The sequence below is a fragment of the Aulonocara sp. 'chitande type north' Nkhata Bay genome, linkage group LG10 (assembly GCF_057382095.1).
Source record: "Aulonocara sp. 'chitande type north' Nkhata Bay isolate Kocher_YH1m ecotype deep benthic linkage group LG10, A_spYH_male_GT1.1, whole genome shotgun sequence".
NCBI classification, from domain to species: Eukaryota; Metazoa; Chordata; class Actinopteri; order Cichliformes; family Cichlidae; genus Aulonocara; species Aulonocara sp. 'chitande type north' Nkhata Bay.
In genome coordinates, this window is record NC_141353.1 from 18,907,286 (window position 1) to 18,929,160 (window position 21,875).

The 21,875-nt window shown below is 38.2% G+C and overlaps 1 protein-coding gene across 6 annotated transcripts; it reads left to right on the forward strand.

Annotated features, from left to right (window-relative positions):
* The first annotated feature begins 4,463 nt into the window (after positions 1–4,463).
* arfip2b (ADP-ribosylation factor interacting protein 2b) lies at positions 4,464–18,479 on the forward strand. Of its 6 annotated transcripts, none has more exons than XM_086308845.1 (10): positions 4,464–4,763; positions 7,696–7,806; positions 10,932–10,964; positions 12,568–12,676; positions 13,648–13,704; positions 15,806–15,921; positions 16,057–16,278; positions 16,400–16,557; positions 17,273–17,447; positions 17,565–18,479. In XM_086308845.1, exons 2-10 carry the CDS (start codon positions 7,708–7,710, stop codon positions 17,718–17,720), a joined length of 1,125 nt encoding a protein of 374 aa, XP_086164971.1. In that variant the 5' UTR covers positions 4,464–4,763; positions 7,696–7,707; the 3' UTR covers positions 17,721–18,479. The 6 variants fall into 6 exon arrangements, with proteins under 6 accessions (XP_086164971.1, XP_086164970.1, XP_086164972.1 ...); XM_086308844.1 differs by having other exon boundaries at positions 4,465–4,763; positions 10,932–10,988; XM_086308846.1 differs by lacking the exon at positions 13,648–13,704 and having other exon boundaries at positions 4,465–4,763; positions 10,932–10,988.
* Positions 18,480–21,875: the final 3,396 nt, after the last annotated feature.

A 21,875-nucleotide genomic window follows, 5' to 3' on the forward strand; every position in this document is an offset into this window, starting at 1 on the left:
ATGCTGATCTACTGGGATTTTTCCACAAAGCCATTTCTGGGGTTTACAGAGAATGATCAAGTAAAGGAAAAATATCCAGTGAGGGGCAGTTAATATTAGAGATTAAATGAAAATGTCCAGACTGCTTTGAGCAAATAGGAAGCCAAGAATAACGCAGATGATGCCAAAGCATGCAGAAGAGCATCTCTAAATCCACAACATGTAAAACTTTTAAGCAGATGAGCTACAGCAGCAGAAGACCATAAAGGAACAGGAAACTGTGGCTTTAATTTGTACGGGCTCACCCAAGATTGGACAAGGAAATTTTTCCACCACCTTACTGAAGGTAAGCGAAATAAGGCAGGTCTGAAGGTAAAAGGGGGTCCAACCCAGTATTAGCAAGGTACCATAATAAAGTGGCCAATGTGTGTGTTATTTTTCGCATAAAAATCAGCTGAATTATGGCCCTTGATTTAAAGTTAAGGTGGTACAACTTTGCAATGAAGAGGACGTCCAACATAAGCTTTTGGGAAAGCAATTTTTGTCAACAGCACACTTTTTTTATTCCAAATTACCATCCAGTTTTGGGATGAATTTAAATTAAATTAGAATTTAAAGAAGGCTTCTCTATAATTGTGAACATGAAAGTGAGTGCATAAATACCTTTCTGTACATTTTAGTGTAAGAGATAGTGATTCACATTTCATTTCACTAGTTGTCCCCCAGAAACAGCACACGCTTGTTTTCACATTTCTTTAAAGATCATCATTTATAAAAATGTTTTCATACTTGACTGCCTCTCAGATATCATCTCCCAGGTATTTATCATTTTATCTATCTCCCCTGTGTTAAACCACCTCAATGAAATAAATCAAGATTCACTGCACAATCATAACTATAAAAAATTGATGGTATCCGGCCAATCGCGGGTGGGACCACGGCTGGTGTAGGCTATAATCTGGGTGGACAGCACTGTGCACACACATTTGCAGTAGCAGCAGCTGTAGCTAATTATGGTGTATGTGATTATACTGTTAACATGTCTGCAAGCTGTAAAACACTTTCATTGCTTTAAAAGAAGAGGACAAGCTTCCACGTGTCCAGTCGAGCAGGCAGTGACAGAGACTGGTATCAACAAACAAACAAACAAATAAAAGAGGAGAAGAAAACAACAACACTTTTTAAAAAAAGAACAAGGAAAATCCCATATGAACAGCTGGAAAACTCATAGTGTATCCCAGCACACTTGCATTAGTAAAATGTTCCAATATGATATTTCACACCCTCTTCCAAAAAAGCCTGAAAGAGTTTCTTTTGGCTTCGCACTGCTTTCAACTTCCCTTCTGTTCATGAATAAAACACTCACTTTTTCCCTTTATTTTCACTTCCCAGCTCTTTCCTCAGAATATGAATGATTGCAGGAGCCGTTTGAAACTCCTCAGCCCATCACTAATCACAGGGCTTTCATTCATAACCTACACATACTGTACAGTCACATCAAGAATATGCTGTGTCTGTGTTATGCTTGCACATTTACTTCTTTCTGTCATCAAATTTCAATGAGAGGCTCAATCACACGCTAATGATCAGCGGGTTCCTGCAAGGGAGTGGAGTGGGCTGAGTATTAATGTGCTCAAAGGCACACATGAATTACTGGAGCACTTTTTTACTGCTGTTCACCTTCTGTGAAACAACTATTAATGCACCGCTGAGTCACCAGTATGTCTTTACATATTCACTATTATATTATAGATTTGATTTACTTTATAAAAACAAACAAACAAAATAAAAGCTTATCAATATTGTGAAATATATGATTATTGTTATTATGAGTACTATATATCATTTTACACTGTAAAATAGGAAAAGACACAAACAGCAGTGGCCCACAAGAGTTTCCTCGTCATTCAAATCACATACTAAAGCACACCCACAGAGGGCAGAGTTGTTACTTAACACAGAGGCTGAAATTTGGACGTTAAACCAACACAAAGAAGAGGACCACACAAATGAGATGGTCCTAAAACTCACTAAAGAGCGGTCGACGAGGCGATCGTGGCTCAAGAGTTGGCAGTTCGTCTTGGAAGGTTGCCGGTTCGAGCCCTGGCTTGGACAGTCTCGGTCGTTGTGTCCTTGGGCAAGACACTTCACCTACCGCCTAGTGGTGATGGCCAGAGGGGCCGATGGCACGATATGGCAGCCTCGCCTCTGTCAACCTACCCCAGGGCAGCTGTGGCTACAACTGTAGCTGCCTCCACCAGTGTGTGAATGTGAGAGTGAATGAATAGTGGCATTGTAAAAAGCGCTCTGAGGGTCTCGAAAAGCGCTATATAAATGCAATCCATTATTATTATTATTATTATAAAGATCTGTGAAATTAAAGACCAATGAAAGAAACCACAGATAACCCATCTCCAAAACAGCTGTGATCCTGTGTAAAATAACCCAATTTTTGAAGCGGTGGCTAGCACTGTTGTCTTACAGTAAGAAGGACCCGGGTTTAAATCTTTCTGGACTCTGGCTTCTTTAAAAATCACTTATAAGCTATAATGTCAGTGTACAGTAATAATGATGTATGCTAAAGTGTGTAGAACATGTTGTTGTTGTTTTTGCATATTTCCATTAAACTGACTGTAGTGTGGAAAACCCTTTTTTCATTTTACAATTGAGTAAAGTGTTGTGCAAAAGTCTTGAGCTACCCTTCAAGTCTTTATATCTTCCTAGAAAGATGAGAATGCAGCAATTTATCGAAACATGTAGAGTATTTCATGCATGATTACACAAGGGGAAAAACAGAGGCGGAACAATTCTAACAAACTTGAAAGTCAAATGCTGGCATGACCACCTTTATTCCTCAGCACAGCCTGAACTCTCTTAGCCAAGCTTTCTTGTCGTTTCTATTAGTAGTCTTCATGAATAGTTAACCAGGTTTTTTGAAGGACATTCAAAGCTCTTATTTGGATGTTGGTTGCATTTCATTCTGTTCTCTGTCAACATTATTTCACACTGCTTCGACATTAAGAGGTCTTGGCTCTGGGGAGCCTAATACACGACTGATTGTCAGTGTGTTTGGGATCATTGTCATACTGAAAAATGAAGCTGTTGACAATCAGATGCTTTAATATGGTATTGCATGGTAGAGCAAAACCTGACGACACTTTCTGCATTCATAATTCTTCAGTTTTGACAAGATCTCCAATACTACAGGATCAAATGCAGCCCTAAACCATGTCACAGCCTCCATAGTCAGATGGCTGTAAAAACTGCTGTCTTACATTAGTGGCTGTCCAATTCATATACAATTTGACAGACATGTCTTTTCTCTTCCTTAAGAATAGCTTCCTGACACCCACCCTTCCATTGATGAGACTTCAACAAACTTTAGATGGATCAACTGATGGGCCAGATGCATCCCCCAGGTTCTGTTTCAGGTCCTCTTTCCTCTCATAATTTTTAAGGGTGTGACTTTCTGATACTGTTCATTTACTGTACATTTTATTTAGGTTTTTAGTCCCGTCACTTCTTCTCTAGTCTGCCAATTGTCCAGTTTTCTCAATTTTTAAGGACATTATGCCAAGACATGCCATATTTTCAGGTACCGGTAATAGCTTTTTGTAAATCACCTGGATGGTGCAAAAATGTTCAGGTAAAAGGACTGGACTGAAAATAAATGAAAAAGCAGCCAATGTCCATAGAAAAACTTTGAAAGACCTGCAGAAAAGCTGGAGAACTACCGCTCAAGATCACTTATAAAATGCAAGAAAGTCTGGTTCATTGAAAATACAAAGAAATGAGGGGAGAGTCAAGACTTTTGTACATTACTGCATTGCAGCCACAGCGGGGCAGGGTTTCTTAGACTAAAGAAACCTGCCCCACATTTCCATTCACAGGGGTCATACGCTTTTCTTGGGGCAGTTAAAAGAACAAACATCTATGAGGTCACTGAACAAACACCTACATGAGTTTAATGTTCAGCAACCAAGAGTTTTCTGACACGTTCACGTACGCCCTGTCAAGATGCTCCCAAAGATGGGCCGTATTGAGGGCGAAGACACAAAAAACTAAGAAGTCTCACTCAGTTCGAATTTCCTGTAGGATTCAGAGTATGACTTATCCAGTGGCGTTTTCATTTTTCTTTCTTTAAAAAAAAAAAAAAAAATCAGTTTATCAACTCAGTTTTAAACTAATGGACACTCATGATCAACCAAAGTAATTAATTATCATACTTTGTAGTCATTTGTTAATTAGTGCGCTTTCAGTTGTAACATTTATTTCTCAGTACATGAAACAAATATGTGAAGGCAACTCATTTCGTGTATATGATGTTTTCATATAAAAAAAGCAGGTATTTATATAATTATTTAGAAACATATATACATGTTTTAAATGTATTATAATAATTTTATTGTGGCAGTAAGCCGGGAAAGCGCCATTTGTAACGAGTGACCCGCCTGTTTGTAGACGATCTTTGGCTCGCAGTGCGTCTGCGAAATGAAATCCACGGTGTCGTCAGATCCGTAAAGCGTTCCCCCTCTGGCTTCATTAAACAGAAGATATTGGGGGAAAAAAGCTCAAAGACAAGAGCAGTAAGAACCAGACTTTTCTCGCAATGTCACTGAAACATCCTTAAAGAAGAGTATTGTGTCGTTGCCCACGGACTGAGCACGGACACAGCAGCCTCCTCCGAGCCGCGCGTGAGCTGGGATGCACTGCCGCTAGCCTGCTATTAGCTTACGCGTTAGCTTTCCGAGCAGCTCTGTTTTTACGACGGGACCAAGCAGACCGTAAGTCAAGCTGTTTGAGAACTGCCACATTGCCTTTCTGTCTGCGTTCTGTCATATATTGTTTATTTATTTATTAATTTATTTTAATTTCTGCGTCTCTGAACCAGGCTTTGCACGTTGAGCTTGCAGATTTGTTTACCATTTCTCCAGCTTTTTCTCAACAGCTGCATATGTGAAGCGGGCCTTCTTTTCACACAAAAATGCATTTCTGCCTTAGTTCAGCAGATTTTTGTCAAATGGGCCCTCCATCACTGCGTTGTTCGCCCGAACTCACCGGCGACCTGAATATAGCGTTACCTGAGAAAACTGTACACCTGTGCTGGCGCACCTGTTAGGCTCGTATTTACTACTGCATCCGGGTTTCAGTACAGCTCCAGCCTGTTCTGCAGTATTTGCCTTAATATTTTTTTAAGCATTACGAACTCTTAAATTTGCCATTGATTTAAAGTTACTTGCATCCGTCGACTTATTGTACGTCAGTGTTTATTAATAGCGTTTGCCTCTGATGCTATTTTCGAAGCTGCTAATTACGAATAATTAATGAGACGAATATATGAAATAATGTGCCGTTTGGTATTTATTTAGCCTGTCTAGTTCACTTGATTGAGAGACAAAACCTACTGAACAGTAACTGAAGAATTGTTAAACTATCCGACCCACATTACAGTTGCAGTAAGCTGTCTTTATTGCCATGGGTGCTGTTGAACAAGAGAAACACGTTTTCTACATCTATTGTAATGTCGTAAGTCAACAGAGATGGCATGGCCAAGTGTGCATTCACAAATGGAAAAGCTCCTCAGGAGAGGCTTTAGCTAATGTAAACATGGACTACGTGTACTATACCTGCCTTCAAACAATAGGACATTAATACCAGGAAGGATCTACCAAAACCCTGCAACATACAGCAGCTGAATTTTAGTCTGCTAGTTAATAGCATAGTTCACAAGGACTCAAAGACTGTTTAAGTTACCAAAGTAACACAAATTGATCACAGAATTTGTAGCGAAGTTACTGATATTTCTTATGACCTTTTCATTAACTTGGGTTAGACAGTGAAGCTCTGCTTCATCAGTGCATTCATTTGTTACCTGCTAGACTCTCTTAAAAGTTACTTTAGTTCCCCAAAGCCAGGGACTGAGCCGCCTCAAAAGCCTTGCGCACACTCTTCTGCTCTCAAGTTTGTCACATTCAAATGCTGTCATAATAAGAAGAATATATTACAGTGGCATTGGAAACTAGGTGAGGGACTCAGCTTTGTATACCAAGTGGGGTCATGTGTTAAATGGAGTAATTGGCTTCGAAACTCCAGTTCTAAGATCTTTTCACATTCAGAATTAACAATATATACCACAAATCACCCACACATCCATAATTATCAACCTGCCTTTTTTTCTTGTCTTCAGAAATTTATCAACATTAGAGCAAGTTTTTTTTTTTTGTTTTGTTGGGGGGAATTCTAATTATCTCGTCAGTGTACATTGTAGAAACAGTGTTTTTGAAAAAGGCTTCCAAAATGCAGTTTTTGTATGTATTTTTGTATTTTATACTACACCCAGAGGAGCTGTTCGGTCATGGAAACCTAATGCCATTAAGCCCCTTTTATACAGTTTCTTTGTGCTGATGTTAATGTCAGTGGAGGTTTGAAACTGTGCAGTTGTTGAGTCGGGAGAGTGTTGGTGACGTTTACATTCTCAGCGCCTCAGCACTCGCCAACCATGCTCTCTAACTTTCCATGGAATACCACTTTTTGGATGAATTGATGTGGCTCTCAAATACTTCCACTTTGCAGTAATAATAAAACTGGCTTTAACAGTGTTATACTATTAGAGTACCATACTTAAATTTAGTGAACTTTTTAGAGTGGCCTATTGTTTCACTAATATTTGTAAAGAATTTGAATTCAGTGAGGCTGTGTTTCTCAAACCTTTTGCTTATGTAGTGTCTGAAAAAAGCCCTACTGATACAAGTTTGATTTCCATTTTCACTGTCTAATATGAACTCAATCGCTGACTTCACAGGTAAACCTCTGAAAGTGCTGGGAGAATTAGGTCTGGGCATTGTCCAAAGTTGCACACATGTAGCAAACAGTAAGAAATTTGGTGTATCAGATGCTACTTGAATTTGGTTTTGGCTACATGTGGTGCCTGGGTATAGCATGCCTGAAGGTGGACATGTGACACCCGCTCACTCACTGTGTATTGTTTGGACAATTACCTGCTTTGTTCTTATATGGTCTCAGTCAGATTAGCCTATTAAACAGGTTAAAGACAATTGAATACCCTGCTTGACTGATTTGGGCACATGTGTTTGCCAATACAGCTCCATCAGGTTATATCTGGAAAAGTTTTTGTGGAAAAATGTCATTATTATAGGCATTAGCTTTAGCATTTAGCTTTGTGCATTAAACTGAACTGTGGCCCTCATTAGTGAATTTATTATTACTGTCAAATATGATGTCCATATTACTGCGTGTTTATCTTTTTGGGTTTTAAATGAATGTGTGGCAGGCTGCATCAGTTTGAGCCATTAAAATGACTGGAGCGTTGTGATGTAAACATTTTGCTGTTTCCCTTCACTTTGGGTTTTTAGGGAGTGGATGCTGGTCACACAGTCGTGCAATTGTGCTTTAGAACAGAGTGGCCACTTAACCGAAGCGGCTCATTGTACTGTCTGCATCTGTGTGTAGTAGTCTTTCATAGGTGTGTTGTTTTTATGCTGAGCGGTAGCCTTGCTCTTTGAAAACCACCTCCTCACTTGTTTGTGGTAATTATAATCCCATCTGCTTAATGGTTGGGCTGTTTAGACTAAGCTCTTTTGGTCTCTTCCCTTCAAAGCGGCACAGTTTTTCTATCTCTGCCACTTTTAATTTATTTACACGTGGTAGTTTTTAGTTTACACACTTTGTCTCGCTCTCTCTTTCTCTCTCTCACAGGTGTAGTGCATTATGACAGACAGCATTATGAATAAAGCTGCCACAATGGAGATTCCTATCAACAGTAACGGTGACACAGGGACACTAACAGAAGACGACAGCCTTGAACAGGTAGGTCGGGCTGCCGTATCAGTTCAGTCTCTTGTGTGTAACACTTGTAGAAAACCCCTTTTTGGTTTTTTGTGAAACAACAAACTGTCAGCAAAACCTAATTTGTATTTTCAAGTCAGATAGCTGCCAACAGAGTACGCATGAAACGGAGCTGTTTATCTTTTTATTTGTTGTAAAGAATACATTAATTATCTTTTTTTGTGTTTGTATTTCTTTGTAAACAGTTTATGGTGTATTATAAATCTAAAAGGACTTTTCTGTCTTTTGCCAGGCGCTCACATTATTTTGTGCTTCAATTTTTATCCAAAAGAATGAAACAAAGGAAAAGCATCGATGTTTCAGCCAGTGGTGTATCTTTCAAATTAGAGCCTGTAGGGAAAATTGAACCTAGATACTTTAGCCTTTTGATTACATCAGGTTTGATTATGTGTTGTTAATGGTGGTTGGCTCAGTAATATTAAAAATGGGTACTTTTTTGAGTTTGAAGTTTGAATTTGACATAGTGGATGTTTTTCTTAGCTGCTACAAGATTAGCCTGGTATGCTTGTTCCTTTCACACCATTCACAGCAAAGTGTGAATAAGTACAAGCTGTATGGACAGTACAGTTTAGATAATGTTATTATTAACAACTGTGAGCCTTGAGTGCTTTAGTATACGAACTAGTGACCTACTGTTTATTTACCTTTTTCCTTTATTTGACTTAATTCACTGAATGGTCACTCACAGGCAGGATCCAGATCTTACAGTAATTTTAAATGAAGTTCGTTTTCTGCACAGGTTTATCTGTTGTTTGACGCGTTGCCAACTACACAATATCACAAAGCCTTGTGTTATGTAGCTTGCATACCAAGAACTGTGGAAAGAGCTTCCATGGGGAAATCAGGTGTTGGAGACCAGCTGTTTCCCTGAGAACAGCTGTTCCCACTAACATATAAAGGGATATATATAAATATATATCAATCAATCAATCTCTGATGCAATATATGTCTATATTGATCTCAAGTGTTGGATTCTCACACATTTTTCCCCAGGTGAGAACGGCTTCAGAATGGGGGAGGGGAAAACACTTTAAATGGACAAGACAATATGAGATTTGGATTAAGTAAAGTAGTAGTGGATTCTCTGAGAGATATTGGGAACAGTTTGTTAGCTGTCTTCCATCTCAAGGCACACCTTGTTGGGCAAACAGACTGAAGATCCTGCCGGAAACACTGGCAGGGAACTGCATTAGGGTATTTGCTTACCAAACTATGTGCTCAGCTCACACGTAGTAAAAGAACAACCTTCCTTCTCGGAAAGCTTACAGTGTGTTGCGTGTGTTCAACCATTTGGTGTGACTACCTCAGTTTAATATGTTTATGTATGAGAAGTGTTCGGCTGCACTGTTTTGTATTGGATATTAACCAGTTGTCATAGCAACTCTGCAATTAATCTGAAACTGGCGATGCTTTGTCCTTGGTTGAAAGCCCTGTGAAATCAGATTGATATCTGCTGCGCAGCACTTGATTTAAAGCTGCACAAGTCTGTTATTTCTCACATGGGATGAAGACTGGCAGGTAAAGAAAAAGCAGGTCCAGTTTCAGATGTTGCAACATCATGTGCATGACAGAAAAAGGATGGTGACTGGCAGCTTGACGTGACAGAGACATCACTGACTGCCAACAACGTCTTGGCAGCAAAGGCTCTCTGGTGTCTCTTCAGATAACAGCATTTTAAGATGCTTGTACCATCATACACAGTTTCTCACAGGTGGTTACTTGTGCAAATAAATCTTTATTTATATAAATATCCCGTGGGTAGTTGTAAAGTTATATCTTTTCAGGCGTTGGCTTGACTTGTGGTAGTTTGGCTGCAAAGGAATTGAACCTGTACAAACAAAGTGTCGAGGGATGGATCGGCGTTTGCGTCAGCTTTCTCCCACATTAAACAGATGTCATAACACAAGGCAGAGCTGTAAGGAAGAGTTACAATGACTGAATGATGATAAAGCATAGCTAAAACAGACTTTTGGTTAAAATGTATTTGCGTAGATATAATGCCCCCCCCCCCCCCCCTTTTTTTTTTAAAGGTCTTTGTATTTAATTGTATGTTGTTGTTTTGTTTTTTTTTGTTTGTTTTTTAAGCCATTAAAAATTTTGTTTAGAACAGTAGAAAAACAAGAAAATGTTGACTTTACCTGTCAAGTCAAATTCAAATTGTGTTCAGTTTTTAAATGGTGTTCAGAATATAGGAAGTCCTGCTAATTCAAGCAGCCACGTGGAGCTACAGGTGCTCTTTACCTGCCTGGCATCTTTTTCCAGTTTGGGCCAGAGGTAAAGCAGATGTTTCCATAGAAAACGGGACATTGCCTTGACTAGACGGTTGAGGCTATGTGGCCACTGATCACTGTTATGCTTATTAAAGATAAGAGGTTTTATGAACTACTAACACAGGTTGGCTAAACCAATTGGTCGGCCTTTGCGGGATGGTCTAGACTGGCAACTATTATTATATTGAACTCTGTTTGGCTTGAAGGTAAAACATTATTTTGGCACGTTTGTTTCAGTTAAAGTATTGTTGGGGAATTTTTTTCCACTTGTCAGAGTTGTGAAATCTGGAGTTGGGGCACTAAAACTTTGCTTGTATGGATTTATTTTTGTGTCTACATTCAGTCCCTTTTAATATTTTTCCCCTCCCTTCTTAATGTTGTCACTTTTAATGTCCACGTCTTGTATGAATAGCTTAATTTTTACAGTGTTGTGTTAGAGTCTGTATTTTCTTTTTTCCAGACAGTGACAGTTAATATTATAAGCACCTATGGCATCACATTGGAGATCGAATGCAAACATGTTCACCATGTAGACTAGACTCTTGAAATTATCACATAATCTAGTCTAATGATGCAACCTGACAAGCTGTGATATAAGTCATCACTGCTCTCCATCCTGCATCACTGCTGTCTGTGGACATTGCAATGGTTTTTCTGAGATTTCGTTTGCATCCTCCTATCTTGTTTCATATTTCAGTCATGGATTTTTTTCCCTTTTGTCTCCTTTTCTGTTTGTTTCTTTTTCTGTTGTTGTTCTTGTTGTGTTTGTCAACCCCACCCCCCCACCCCCACTCCCCCTCCTCCATCTCTGTGCAGGCTGCAAAGCTGCAGTGGAGCTTAGATGAGAAGGTAGGGAGCTCCAGAGGCACCAGGGTGAGCAGGCCATTTGTGCATTTGCGTGTATGTTGTAGTATGGTGTGTAGTACTGCTCAGTGGTTTGACTTCAAGGGGAATTAAATTGCCTTGCATCGCTGCACTGGTTTGTTTCACAAAATGTCAGATATTTGATCTTTAATTCAAACCACTGTGCAGCTTGCCTGGTAAACTTACTCCTACTAACTGTAGCTAGAAAGAGTCTCCAATGACTGACATGTTTCGTGGGATATCCGTCAATTTGAGATGTTATGCTCCATTTGATTATTAGATGCAAAGATGTCTAGTGTGTGTCGTTTTCGGTTGCCTAAGGTAGCCCAGATAGAGTGTGTGTGTGAGTGTGTGAGATGCCTAAATTTTTAGTGGGTGATGGTTAACAAAACAAGATTGTTCTGTTTTATACTAATGGTCTTTATTGTCATACTAATGCTGTGTTGTTGATGTGATTTTGCTTTACTTGTTTTGATGTGTAAGTCGGTGTTTATTACAAAAAAAAAGAAATATTTAATTCTGCAGGTCTGACTACAAGATGAGTCTTAAAAACCAGATAATGCCCTGAAGCAAAGCTTTCAGGACATTAAAGATGGGTCAAATCAAAGCAGTTGTAATTTTTTTTTCTGACTCTAAGGTTGTATCGCATATGTTATGTGTTTGTTTACAAAGCGGAAATAGCCATTTCCCTTGCAGGGCGTTATTCTGTAATTTCCTTATCACATACTGTGTAGTCTAAGCATGAGCATTTGAAAATGTGGGCTCCTTTGTTCTTTTTTTTTTTTTTTTTTTTTTTAAATCGTCAGAAATAACAGAAAAAACAGACTTCCATTAAGTAACTCTGTTTATCTAAACTAAATGAGGCAAATGTTTAGCAACTTATCAGATGTCCAATTGTTACATCCTTTAAGTTTTTAGATGATTTAACTCATAGTTAAATTACTTGATGTATGAAAAAGAGGCTTTCCTGCAGACATGAATACATTTTCAGTCTTTTTTAAAGTTCTTAGGCTCCTTTTTTTCTCGATTTTCCTTCCTTATAATCCTACATATTTTTTAAATTGCTGATACTTCAGCAGGAAGTCAAACAAAAGAGAACCGCAGCTTAAACAAAACCCGAGGGAGAGAGTGGCTCATAATCCAACTCTGTTCCTGAGCCAAAACTTCAAAGAAGCCTCTGATGGCGATTATAAGTAGAAAATTACTTATTTGTGCTTTTCCATAGATCACTGAAATCACTGTCTGGATTAAACTCTGAGTTTATTACAGCTGTGTATAGAAGTTCAAGTTTGCAGGAGATTCAGATCACTTGGATTAATTATTGACGGACATGTTAGTCATGTGTTTTCTGTTGTTTTTTTTTTAACACTTTCATACAGTTTTTCCATTTTGCTTCCTAACATTCCTCACGTGGTGTTTGTCTCACTGTCAGTGGATAACCTTTTGACTGAGGCTTTAGCCTATGTTATCTTAATTTGGCTCTCAAGTCACAATCTCCTTTCTGTATATTCCTTCCCCAACCCATCTTTTTATCCCGCCCATCCTTTTTCTTTTTTCTTTTTTTTTTTGTTAACATTACATTTTGCAGGACCTGCAGCAGGTGATGGTATCAGGTCCCAATCTCAACGAGACTAGCATTGTATCTGGGGGCTATGGAGGAACAGCAGAGGGCATTATCCCCACCAGTTCAATCAAAGGTAGTGCTGCTTCACCCTTTGTTCCCATTACTCATTTGTGATGTTTTTTTCAGGCTCTGTACTGTCTCTGACTACCCACAAGATCATGCTGCAATTAATGTATTATTACCTACTGACTGTGCTTTAAAAGGTAGTGCCTGTTGTTACTTACTGTTGTCTTTTTGCTTTGTATCACCTCTTTTTGTGCCAGCAAAACAAAGAAAGATTCATTATAGTTAAATAACATTTTACCAGCATACAACTGATGGCACCCAAATGACAAACACTGGCGACCGCCATCAGTAAATGTCATTATTCACTGATGAGCTGGTTGCAGTCTACAACACTGATAACAGGGTTTGGGTGGTGTAGCTGTGCATTTCTAATACTGATTTTATGAAAGCACATTTTTCCATACGGTGATGCTTCTACTGGAAGTGCTGTGCATCGTAAAACATGTTCTTAAAATGCAGCTAAACCTGTTTGAAAACAAACGGTAGCCTTGATAGCAAGAGTCATTTACCATCACATATGGCTGAGGAGGGGGGAAAAAGCAGTCCATGATTTATTAATGTTTTTTAAGCGGTAAGGTGATGGTGCAGAGGGCTTCAGCATGAAAACTCGGGCCTCTACACTGAAACGGAAATATCACCAAGGCCGTGCAATAGCCACAATGTTTGTACTTTTGTGAAAATAGTATTTTTTTTTTTTTTGTTGTTCCTTTGGCAACTAAAGAACCATTAAAAGAAATGACTTAATCCATGATGATGTTGTTTTTATGTATCTGATAATGGTGATCATAGATATTACTGAAGCTGGCTTATCTGTCCTTTCATCAACCTTAAAAAGATTTTTAAGAATTTGTTTTGCAATAAGAGGAGCAGAGGTTGTTGTTGTTGTTTCAAATGATGGTGCATATAAAGAAAGTTTTAGATGGAAATAGTTAAAACTTTATTTAATAAAATAATTCTTTATCCCTCCCTCTCTCACAGGCCCTGCTGTGCACTACAATGCTGAGTTTAACAAAAGGATCCCAGTTACAGGATTAGGTGCCTTAACCTTATTGTTGTTAATAATAGAGAGCTTATTTCCAAAATACTATTTCTTTTTTACATTTCGCATTGTTTTTACAGTTACATCTGTAAATGCCATTGACAAGGTTAGTTAGGGTAAAGTAAGGTGATTAAAGAAGATCTCAAGTGCATTAAAAGTGCATTTTGATAGCTCATTTTGGAAATATGCTCTGTGTAGAGTGTCCCTTTCTTTCTTTTTTTTAGGTGACTGGGAATTGACTTGTCTGCCCTTTTTCACCAGTTTTTCCTCTTTTTCAGTGGAAACAAGGGCATTGCACTTACATCTGCCTGCTGCTCTTTTTGTAGACACCTTGTGGCTTTTTCTATAACAGTATTTCTTTCTCATTTGTAGGTTTTGGGTTGGTTTCTCTTGTAAGGTGTGGGTGTGCACCCACTGAACCAAATCCATCTTCATGCTTATTAACTCACTCAAGGAGGTTGTTTTTTTTTTGTAGTGTGTGTGCCATTCCTTGTCCAAGTAGCTTGAAAAGTTTTAAATGAATTCTGATAAAACTCTGCGTGGGTGTAGAGGGGGTCGTGTTAATAATACAATAAAATTTGACTTGCATCCATCAAGGTCTACAAGGTCGTCTTAATAATTTATTGATCAAAACAAGTTATAATTTAGAAACTATTATTCTTACAAGTATCTTGTGTATTGTCAACACTAAGTATCATGTCACATTTGACCTCTGACCTTTCCTTCAAGGTCAAAAGATTGATCTGAAGTGATAATAATATAATAATACGTATTAAAATTATTTTTCTTACTTCCATTATTTGCCTTTAAACATATAGTGAATGATATATGGGGATTGTAAGTGTCACGGTACTATAGACTATAGACCTCTTCTCTAAGGTCAAATAAGGCAAAACTTTCTTAAAATGCGTTATCCTAATCTGTTTATATTGGGAATGTTTAGGAAATTATACTGATGTGTGTAATCCATGCAAACATTTGTCATGCTACACTAATATGAATCTTACTGTACTATGAACATCTTAAAGTATGTTTTAAAAGACCAAAGAAAACAAAATGAATATACACAAACTACAACCCTATTCCCATGAAAGTAAATACTGCCCCGAGAGTGAGCTCCCTTGGCTTGAGCTTTTTACATTTTACATTGTTAGTTTTTCCCATCTGCTGTTATTTAGTAAAAGCTTTAACCAGTCTGCTCCACACACAGCATCCTAGCAGTTAGTGTGACTGCAATTCAAACTCTGGTGATCATTGCTCATTTCTCTGCATTGTTCACTGACTGTCATGTACTTAATGTTGCCTTTTCATCTTTGTACTTTTCTATTTTTGTGCTCCACCTTCTTTTTGCAATTCCCTCCTACATGCATGATTCTTATCCCTTTCTCCCTTTGTTTATCTTGTGGTCTTGTTTGCATCTCCCTGCATTTTCCCACATCTTCCTCGTACCTCGTTATTATTCTACTTTTGACATTTTTCAACTGTTAACGACTGTTTAAAACATAAATATCAAATTACCCAAAATATTCCCTTAATTAGTAAAAACATGTAAATTCCACTCCCACTCCTTACCATAATGAATGCTCACTGTAAATCATTCTGTCGTCCAAACACCCATTTAACGTCATAGAGCTGCGTATGAAGGCCAGGCAAAGTAGCCGTCCTGCCATCTGTCCAATCAAGGTACTGAGGAGGGAAAAATGATGTTCGCAGCCTCTACGTTGATTAATTAGATTGCCAATATAACAGTGTGAATATTGCAGTATTTCTTTAATCAGCTTCATAAAAAGGATTTGGTGTCTTCCAAAAAAATCTTGTTTTTCTGTTCTGCCAGTATTTCTATCCAGTTTAGTTTTAGTATTTTCCTGCTCTGTAGTCACTCATTAACGCTCTCTGATTTATGTTTAAGGGTTGGCCGTGGCTTACAGAATAACAGATGTTAAACAATCCTCAGTCTAAACTTTCTTAGATCCTGGACACTTTCAGTGGTTAAAAAATCCAGTTTCATCTGATTTTGTATGGGGTAATTTTGCTGTCCAAGAAGGTTTTGCTTGTGTTCATGTGTTTGTGTTACTATATCTGGGTGTTCCACCTCAGGTTCCAACATGCACCACAGCAGCAGCAGCTCATCAATGACGGCAGAGGAAACGACCCGCGGTGTGGCTGTGGAAAAGCTAGAAACAGTGAAGAAATGGGGTCTGAATACTTACAAGGTATCTGAGATTTTGTTATATTGACTGAGTAAAACTGTGATTAGCGAATAGCGTTATTGTAAAATGGTAATTTTTCAAATTTAAATTTATTTTTGTGTAACTCATGTCTCTTTGTTCCTTCCCACCGTGTCATAGTGTACAAAGCAAATGATCTCAGAGCGTTTCGGTCGGGGTTCCCGGACTGTGGACCTGGAGCTGGAGGCTCAGATTGAGGTGCTGAGAGACACTAAACGGAAATACGAGAATGTGCTACGACTGGCCAGAGCTCTGACCAACCATTTCTACAACATGGTGCAGACACAGCATGCGCTTGGCGACACTTTTGCTGACCTCAGTCAGAAATCTCCCGAGCTTCGGGTGAGATGTCACTTTGTATTTTAACTGTTTGTGGCTTTGTTGGTGAGCCACACTGATGCCAGTATGATTATTAGGTTTATTTTAGCCATTTAAAAACTTTTTTTTTTTTTGTTGCTTACAGGATGAATTCGGTTACAATGCAGAGACTCAGAAGTTGCTGTGTAAGAACGGAGAGACTTTACTTGGTGCCATTAACTTCTTTGTGTCCAGCATCAATACGTTAGTCAACAAGACCATGGAGGACACCCTGATGACTATCAAGATGTATGAAAATGCAAGGTTAGTACATGGAGTACATAATTAAATCAGGGGCCTTAGCATTATTCTAAATGGATAACTGTGTTTCATACCTGCTCTTTGCGTAAATCTGAAGCTGCTTGCTAACAAATTTACTATATCCACTTAAAAGATGGCAATAATGTCAGTAATGATGCATTCGGTGTGCTTCTACTGCCCTCCAGTGGCCAATATGATCTGTTAAAATAGTTTAATATAAAATATCTAAACTTTTATTTAATATATAATGTAAACAGTAATATTTTCAACTAGATAAATTATTACATTTATTAATGTGAAGAAATACACAGTTGGTTTAAGCAAGATTGGATGCAAACTGCATGTTGGCTGGTTGAATAAACCTCATCCCTCAGCAACTCTTAATTTAATGGTTGTGTCAAAATCGCCCATTAGCTGTGACCAGACCAACAGTTAGACCTTCGAGTCAATAGATCATTCGAATCATTAGGAAATATTTCTGAATGACCAGCTAAGGGGCAGAGTTGGCATATTATATATGAAACTCACAGATGAGAGAAATAACTTTTTTGATTTGTAGCTCTGAAAGAGAAACTGTTATTTTGTTTGATCCTTTATCTCCAAGGACCTCGCTAAAAACTTCTATTTTAATTTTATTTATGATGAAATTTTAAAACAAAGCATTATTTTGTCAAGATTGTTGCACTGTATCATCTCCTCTCCTTTTGTGTACTTTTAGACTAGAGTATGATGCCTACCGGTCAGACCTTGAGGAACTGAGTATGGGTCCAAGAGATGCTGTAGCCATGGCCCGTATAGAAGCTGCTCAGCAACAGTACCAAGTCCAAAAGGACAAGTACGAACGTCTTCGCTCAGATGTTGCCATTAAGCTCAAGTTTCTGGAGGAGAATAAGGTTAGAAGCATAATTACGTCATCATGAACGAAAAAAACATCTTTATCCAGGTTTAATTTAAGTTCTGTCATTCATGATGTGCACAGACTAAATCCCTAACTCTCTGGTGTCTTTCAGGTGAAGGTGATGCATAAGCAGCTCCTTCTCTTCCATAATGCCATATCAGCATACTTTGCTGGCAACCAGCAGCAGCTTGAGCAAACGCTGAAGCAGTTCAATGTAAAGTTGAAGCCCCCAGGGGCTGACAAGCCCTCCTGGTTAGAAGAGCAATGAGAGGCCCTCGCTGGACCTCCTGTAGCTTCCTTCTCAGCCAACAACTCCACCTGTTACCTGTTGAAACCCCCAATTTAACAGAGGACCACTACAGAGAGAAACAAAGAAATAACTGGTTGGATGAAGATTCAAGATGAATGCATGGCAGGATGTTTGGACGGATGAATAACAGGGTATTAGTCGTGAATGAGCTAAGTGCAGCAGGAAACCAAGTGGCCAGTTTCATGAAGAGTCAGAGGGCTTTTAGTGCCTCTTTTCCCAATTTCCTTTTTTTCACTTTAACCTCTCTTTGTGCTTTGTTCCCTGAAAATCCTTTAACCGTTCCCTTCCCTCTCTTATACTTGACTCAATCCCAATCTATCTCAACACTCTTTTGCTGTGTGAACTTGTTAGTCATGTTTATGGCCATCATTGTATTCCTCAAGTGCTCCCAGTTCTTAACTTAAACCAGACACACACACACACACACACACACACACACACACTGAGATATCAGTAAACATCACTTCAAAACTCCCAGACCTTATCTCTCTCCTAGTGTGCCTCCTTATATATGAGCTGATCAGTTAAAAGAAAGCATGGCCTGAAGGAAGAAAGACAAGTTCATAAAAAAGGATTTCCATCCACACATGAAAGGGTTTTTACACTGTTCACTGGAATCTTCAAACTATCAAATCAATGTACATTTCAAATTTAAGTACTGTTTTATTTTTCAAATACATACGTGATTGTTTGTAGCACATTAAAAAAAAAAACACAATGTTGTGTTTAGCCATTTGGTTAATTTGGCATCTGATCTCCTTTTTTTTCTTAATTATTTTCCATCTGTTCAGCTGTACTGTATGTCTCGTGTTTAAAGTGAAGGAAGGTCTGCTGTTTGGGACAATATGTGCTGGTCTTCTGGATTACAAGCACCGCAGTGCTCGGTCTGTAATTTTTACTCATAACATGAAAATCCTTTGACTTTGAATCTTATATGCAACAATCGTTGACGATTCCACAGCTTTCCAAAGTCATACTGGTTCAAGTCTTTACTAATTTTATTTTATTTTCCCAAAGAGAAGAGAGAGGCCTGTTTGTTGAATGACAGGACTTAATATGTTTACATTGGTTAAGCCTGGAGCATCCCTGTGAGAGATGGGTATTTCAAGCAAACTTGACTGGATTCACTTAACCGGAAATAATAAATTTCACTCTCTTTTACATTTGCACATGGTACATTAATATGTGCATTTTTGTTTTTTATTTTATCTTTTTAACGTTAACAAGGGCATGTTATTGGGTCATATCATTCAGTCCTCCTGAAGCAGAACACATTCGTCTATAGTTACCTTTCTTCATACTGAAGATTACTGTAGCTGTCTGATATAACTCATACTAATATTTAAACCTCTTGTGATTAGTGGTTGGGGTTGGATGTAATAACACTAATGATCCATCTGTGTTTTCTTAATGTAAACATTGTTATAGTAGTAAACAATCATCAGTCGTTGACAATTAAAATATAGCACATGTTGAACTTTTAATCATCACTGTATCACGTTTATTATATTTTGAATTCAACGTGTTGTACACAAAATTATCCAGTTTAAGACATTTTGCAGACGACATGCTGAAATGAATTCCTTTACCAAACCAAATCTGTAATTGAGCTACTCAAAACAACCTCTAAATTTAGAAAGTGACGTGGCAAACCTCTGTCAACTTGAAGGGAGAACCTAATGTAGTGAATGTTTAACCATGCTGCATTTAACTCATGGTAGCCTCTAGTGACAGATGGGAGTGCTCCACGAAACCTCCATCAGTTAATGGGTGACTTCTCTAGCTTCTTGTCCCTGCATTTGCATGACAGACAGCAAAGTATAGGTGCAGATATGTGCGCTCTCACTGATGTTGTGCTCTTTGCCTTCTGCGCGCTAGCTCGCATGGACTACGTCTGTTGATTTCAATTTTGGAAACGACTGAAGCAAAATCCACAACATTTCACTTTAAATGTGTACTCGTAAAGACAGCTTAGAAAAGCAAATGGTGAAATTCTAAAGTTTGTTTGGCTTCTGGTTTTTTTTGTTTTTTATTCCCCCCTGAATTTTATGAGTTTTGGCTAAAGAAGTCGTTCAGCATGACCCTGGCCTTTCTCGTGGCTAAAACTGCAGTTTCACTGGCCAGCTGCTGGTCTGTTTGACCATCACGAAGCAATATTAACAAGATGTGACTCCTCTTTTCCAAAAGCTGTCCTTTTGATATTCCTAACCCTTACACCAGACTGAATGGCAATAGGATTTGGTTTTGTTTCACTGTGGTAAATCCTCCCCTAAGTTTGGGGAAAAAACACCAACTGTGTGAAAAGTGGAAAACATTTGAAGTAACTTTTACTAGCAGCCTCGCTAGTCCTCTAGATTGTTGTCGAGAAAGATCAAGATTTATAAAATGAGATGTTTTATTTGTGTACAATCAATGTTTTCTAGGCTGAGCTGGTGTATTGTACTGTATGGATGATTGCAGACAAAATATTTATGATGATAAATGAAGTGGTGTCATGGATTGATGTGATATTTTGCCTTCATTCCTCACTCACACCTGAACAGTCCTACCCCACCCCAAGGGAACTGAAATTAAAAGTACACATTTTCAAAAGCTTTGTCTTCATTTTATTCTGTTTTGTGTTGCACTAAGAGTGTGTGTGCATTTGTTTACTTCCTGAAAGTAGATGAAGAAGTAACTCTGGAATCGGCTGAATAAACTTTAATAACCAGGTATTCAGGAAGTACCTTAACCATCATTTGTTCAAATTGCTCTACAGTTGGATTCTTTCTCAGAGTTACCTAAACTACTGTGCAAGTCTTGATCCACCTATCATTTCTCTATATTTTGATAGAAATGTGGAGATGGGTACAGCAAATTATTGAAAGTTACCCAAAGAATTACAGGCACCCTTCCACTGACACCATTTCTGATGAGGCTTTGGCAGAGGGCACTAAAGGGCCAGATGTATCTTGCAGCTCCTGTGGGATGTTGCACAGGACCCTGAAGCTCCCAGGCTTCTGGTAGAGGACCTGAGCTTGAATTATTATTTTTTTATACATAATATATAATCTTTTTTTTTTTAAAGAGATGACACTTGTTTGTTTCTTTTTTTTTTTTTAAAGAACACACTGCACACCATGATATAGGTCAAGTTTTTGGTTCATAACTCTTAATGGGTTTTTTTAGTCCCAGTTTTATGTGTAAAACTGTTAATTTTGGTGGTTTTTTTTGTAGATTCGTCTAAAGAACAGAATAAATGTGCTTTTGTGACCAACTGCTAGTAAAGTGTACAGAGTACATTTTAAAAATCATTATTTGCCAAGTGTTCTGTTAAGGCTTGGCTAGAATGGGCCCAGCAAATGCTCCAATTTAGATGATTTTGGAAAATGTGAAAGAGGACTTAACTGTTACAAGTTCTACTGTTTTTCCTACTGATAAAGACCATGACTGTTCATACTACACCAAAGTCATTAAGTGATGTTTTACACATTTCCAATTTAAGCCAAAAGAGTCAAGCTGACAGACTCGTTACTACAGTATCATTTTTTTTGTCATGTGGAAAAAGTCAGACATTCTGTCTGAATTGTGCTTCTTTTTCTTATAGTATTGATTGATTAGATGGTTAGTTAAAATTATGTATACTTACAGAAAGGGGGATTTCACTCGTCCAGCCCACATAAGATCAAAGTGGGTTGACATCTGTGGTGTAGACAACGTTATCCCTTGGTTTGGTCCCTTTTTAATGCTTGAATGATACAGAGGTCAGTGTTAAGTGGCTTAAAAAGAACTGGACTGAATATGAATGAAAAAGCAGCCAATGTCTAAAACAAAACTTTGAAAAACCTTCAGAAAGTCTGGAAAACGTTTTGTCAAGTTCCTTTTAAAACATCTGAAGAAAGTCCGGCTCCTTAGAAGTAAAATATAAAGAAATAAGGGGTGGCTCAAGACATTTGAACAGTACTGTATATCATTCATGATGTCAATGTATATAACAAACACATCCTTCAATTAACCTTACTGTTAGAAATAGTCTGGCCTTGTTGATCACCAACTCCTACCAATCTCCTTTACCTATTCACAGTGGGCGTTCCCACATGGAAATCGGCTTGTATTTGATTGGTGGAGGAGCTT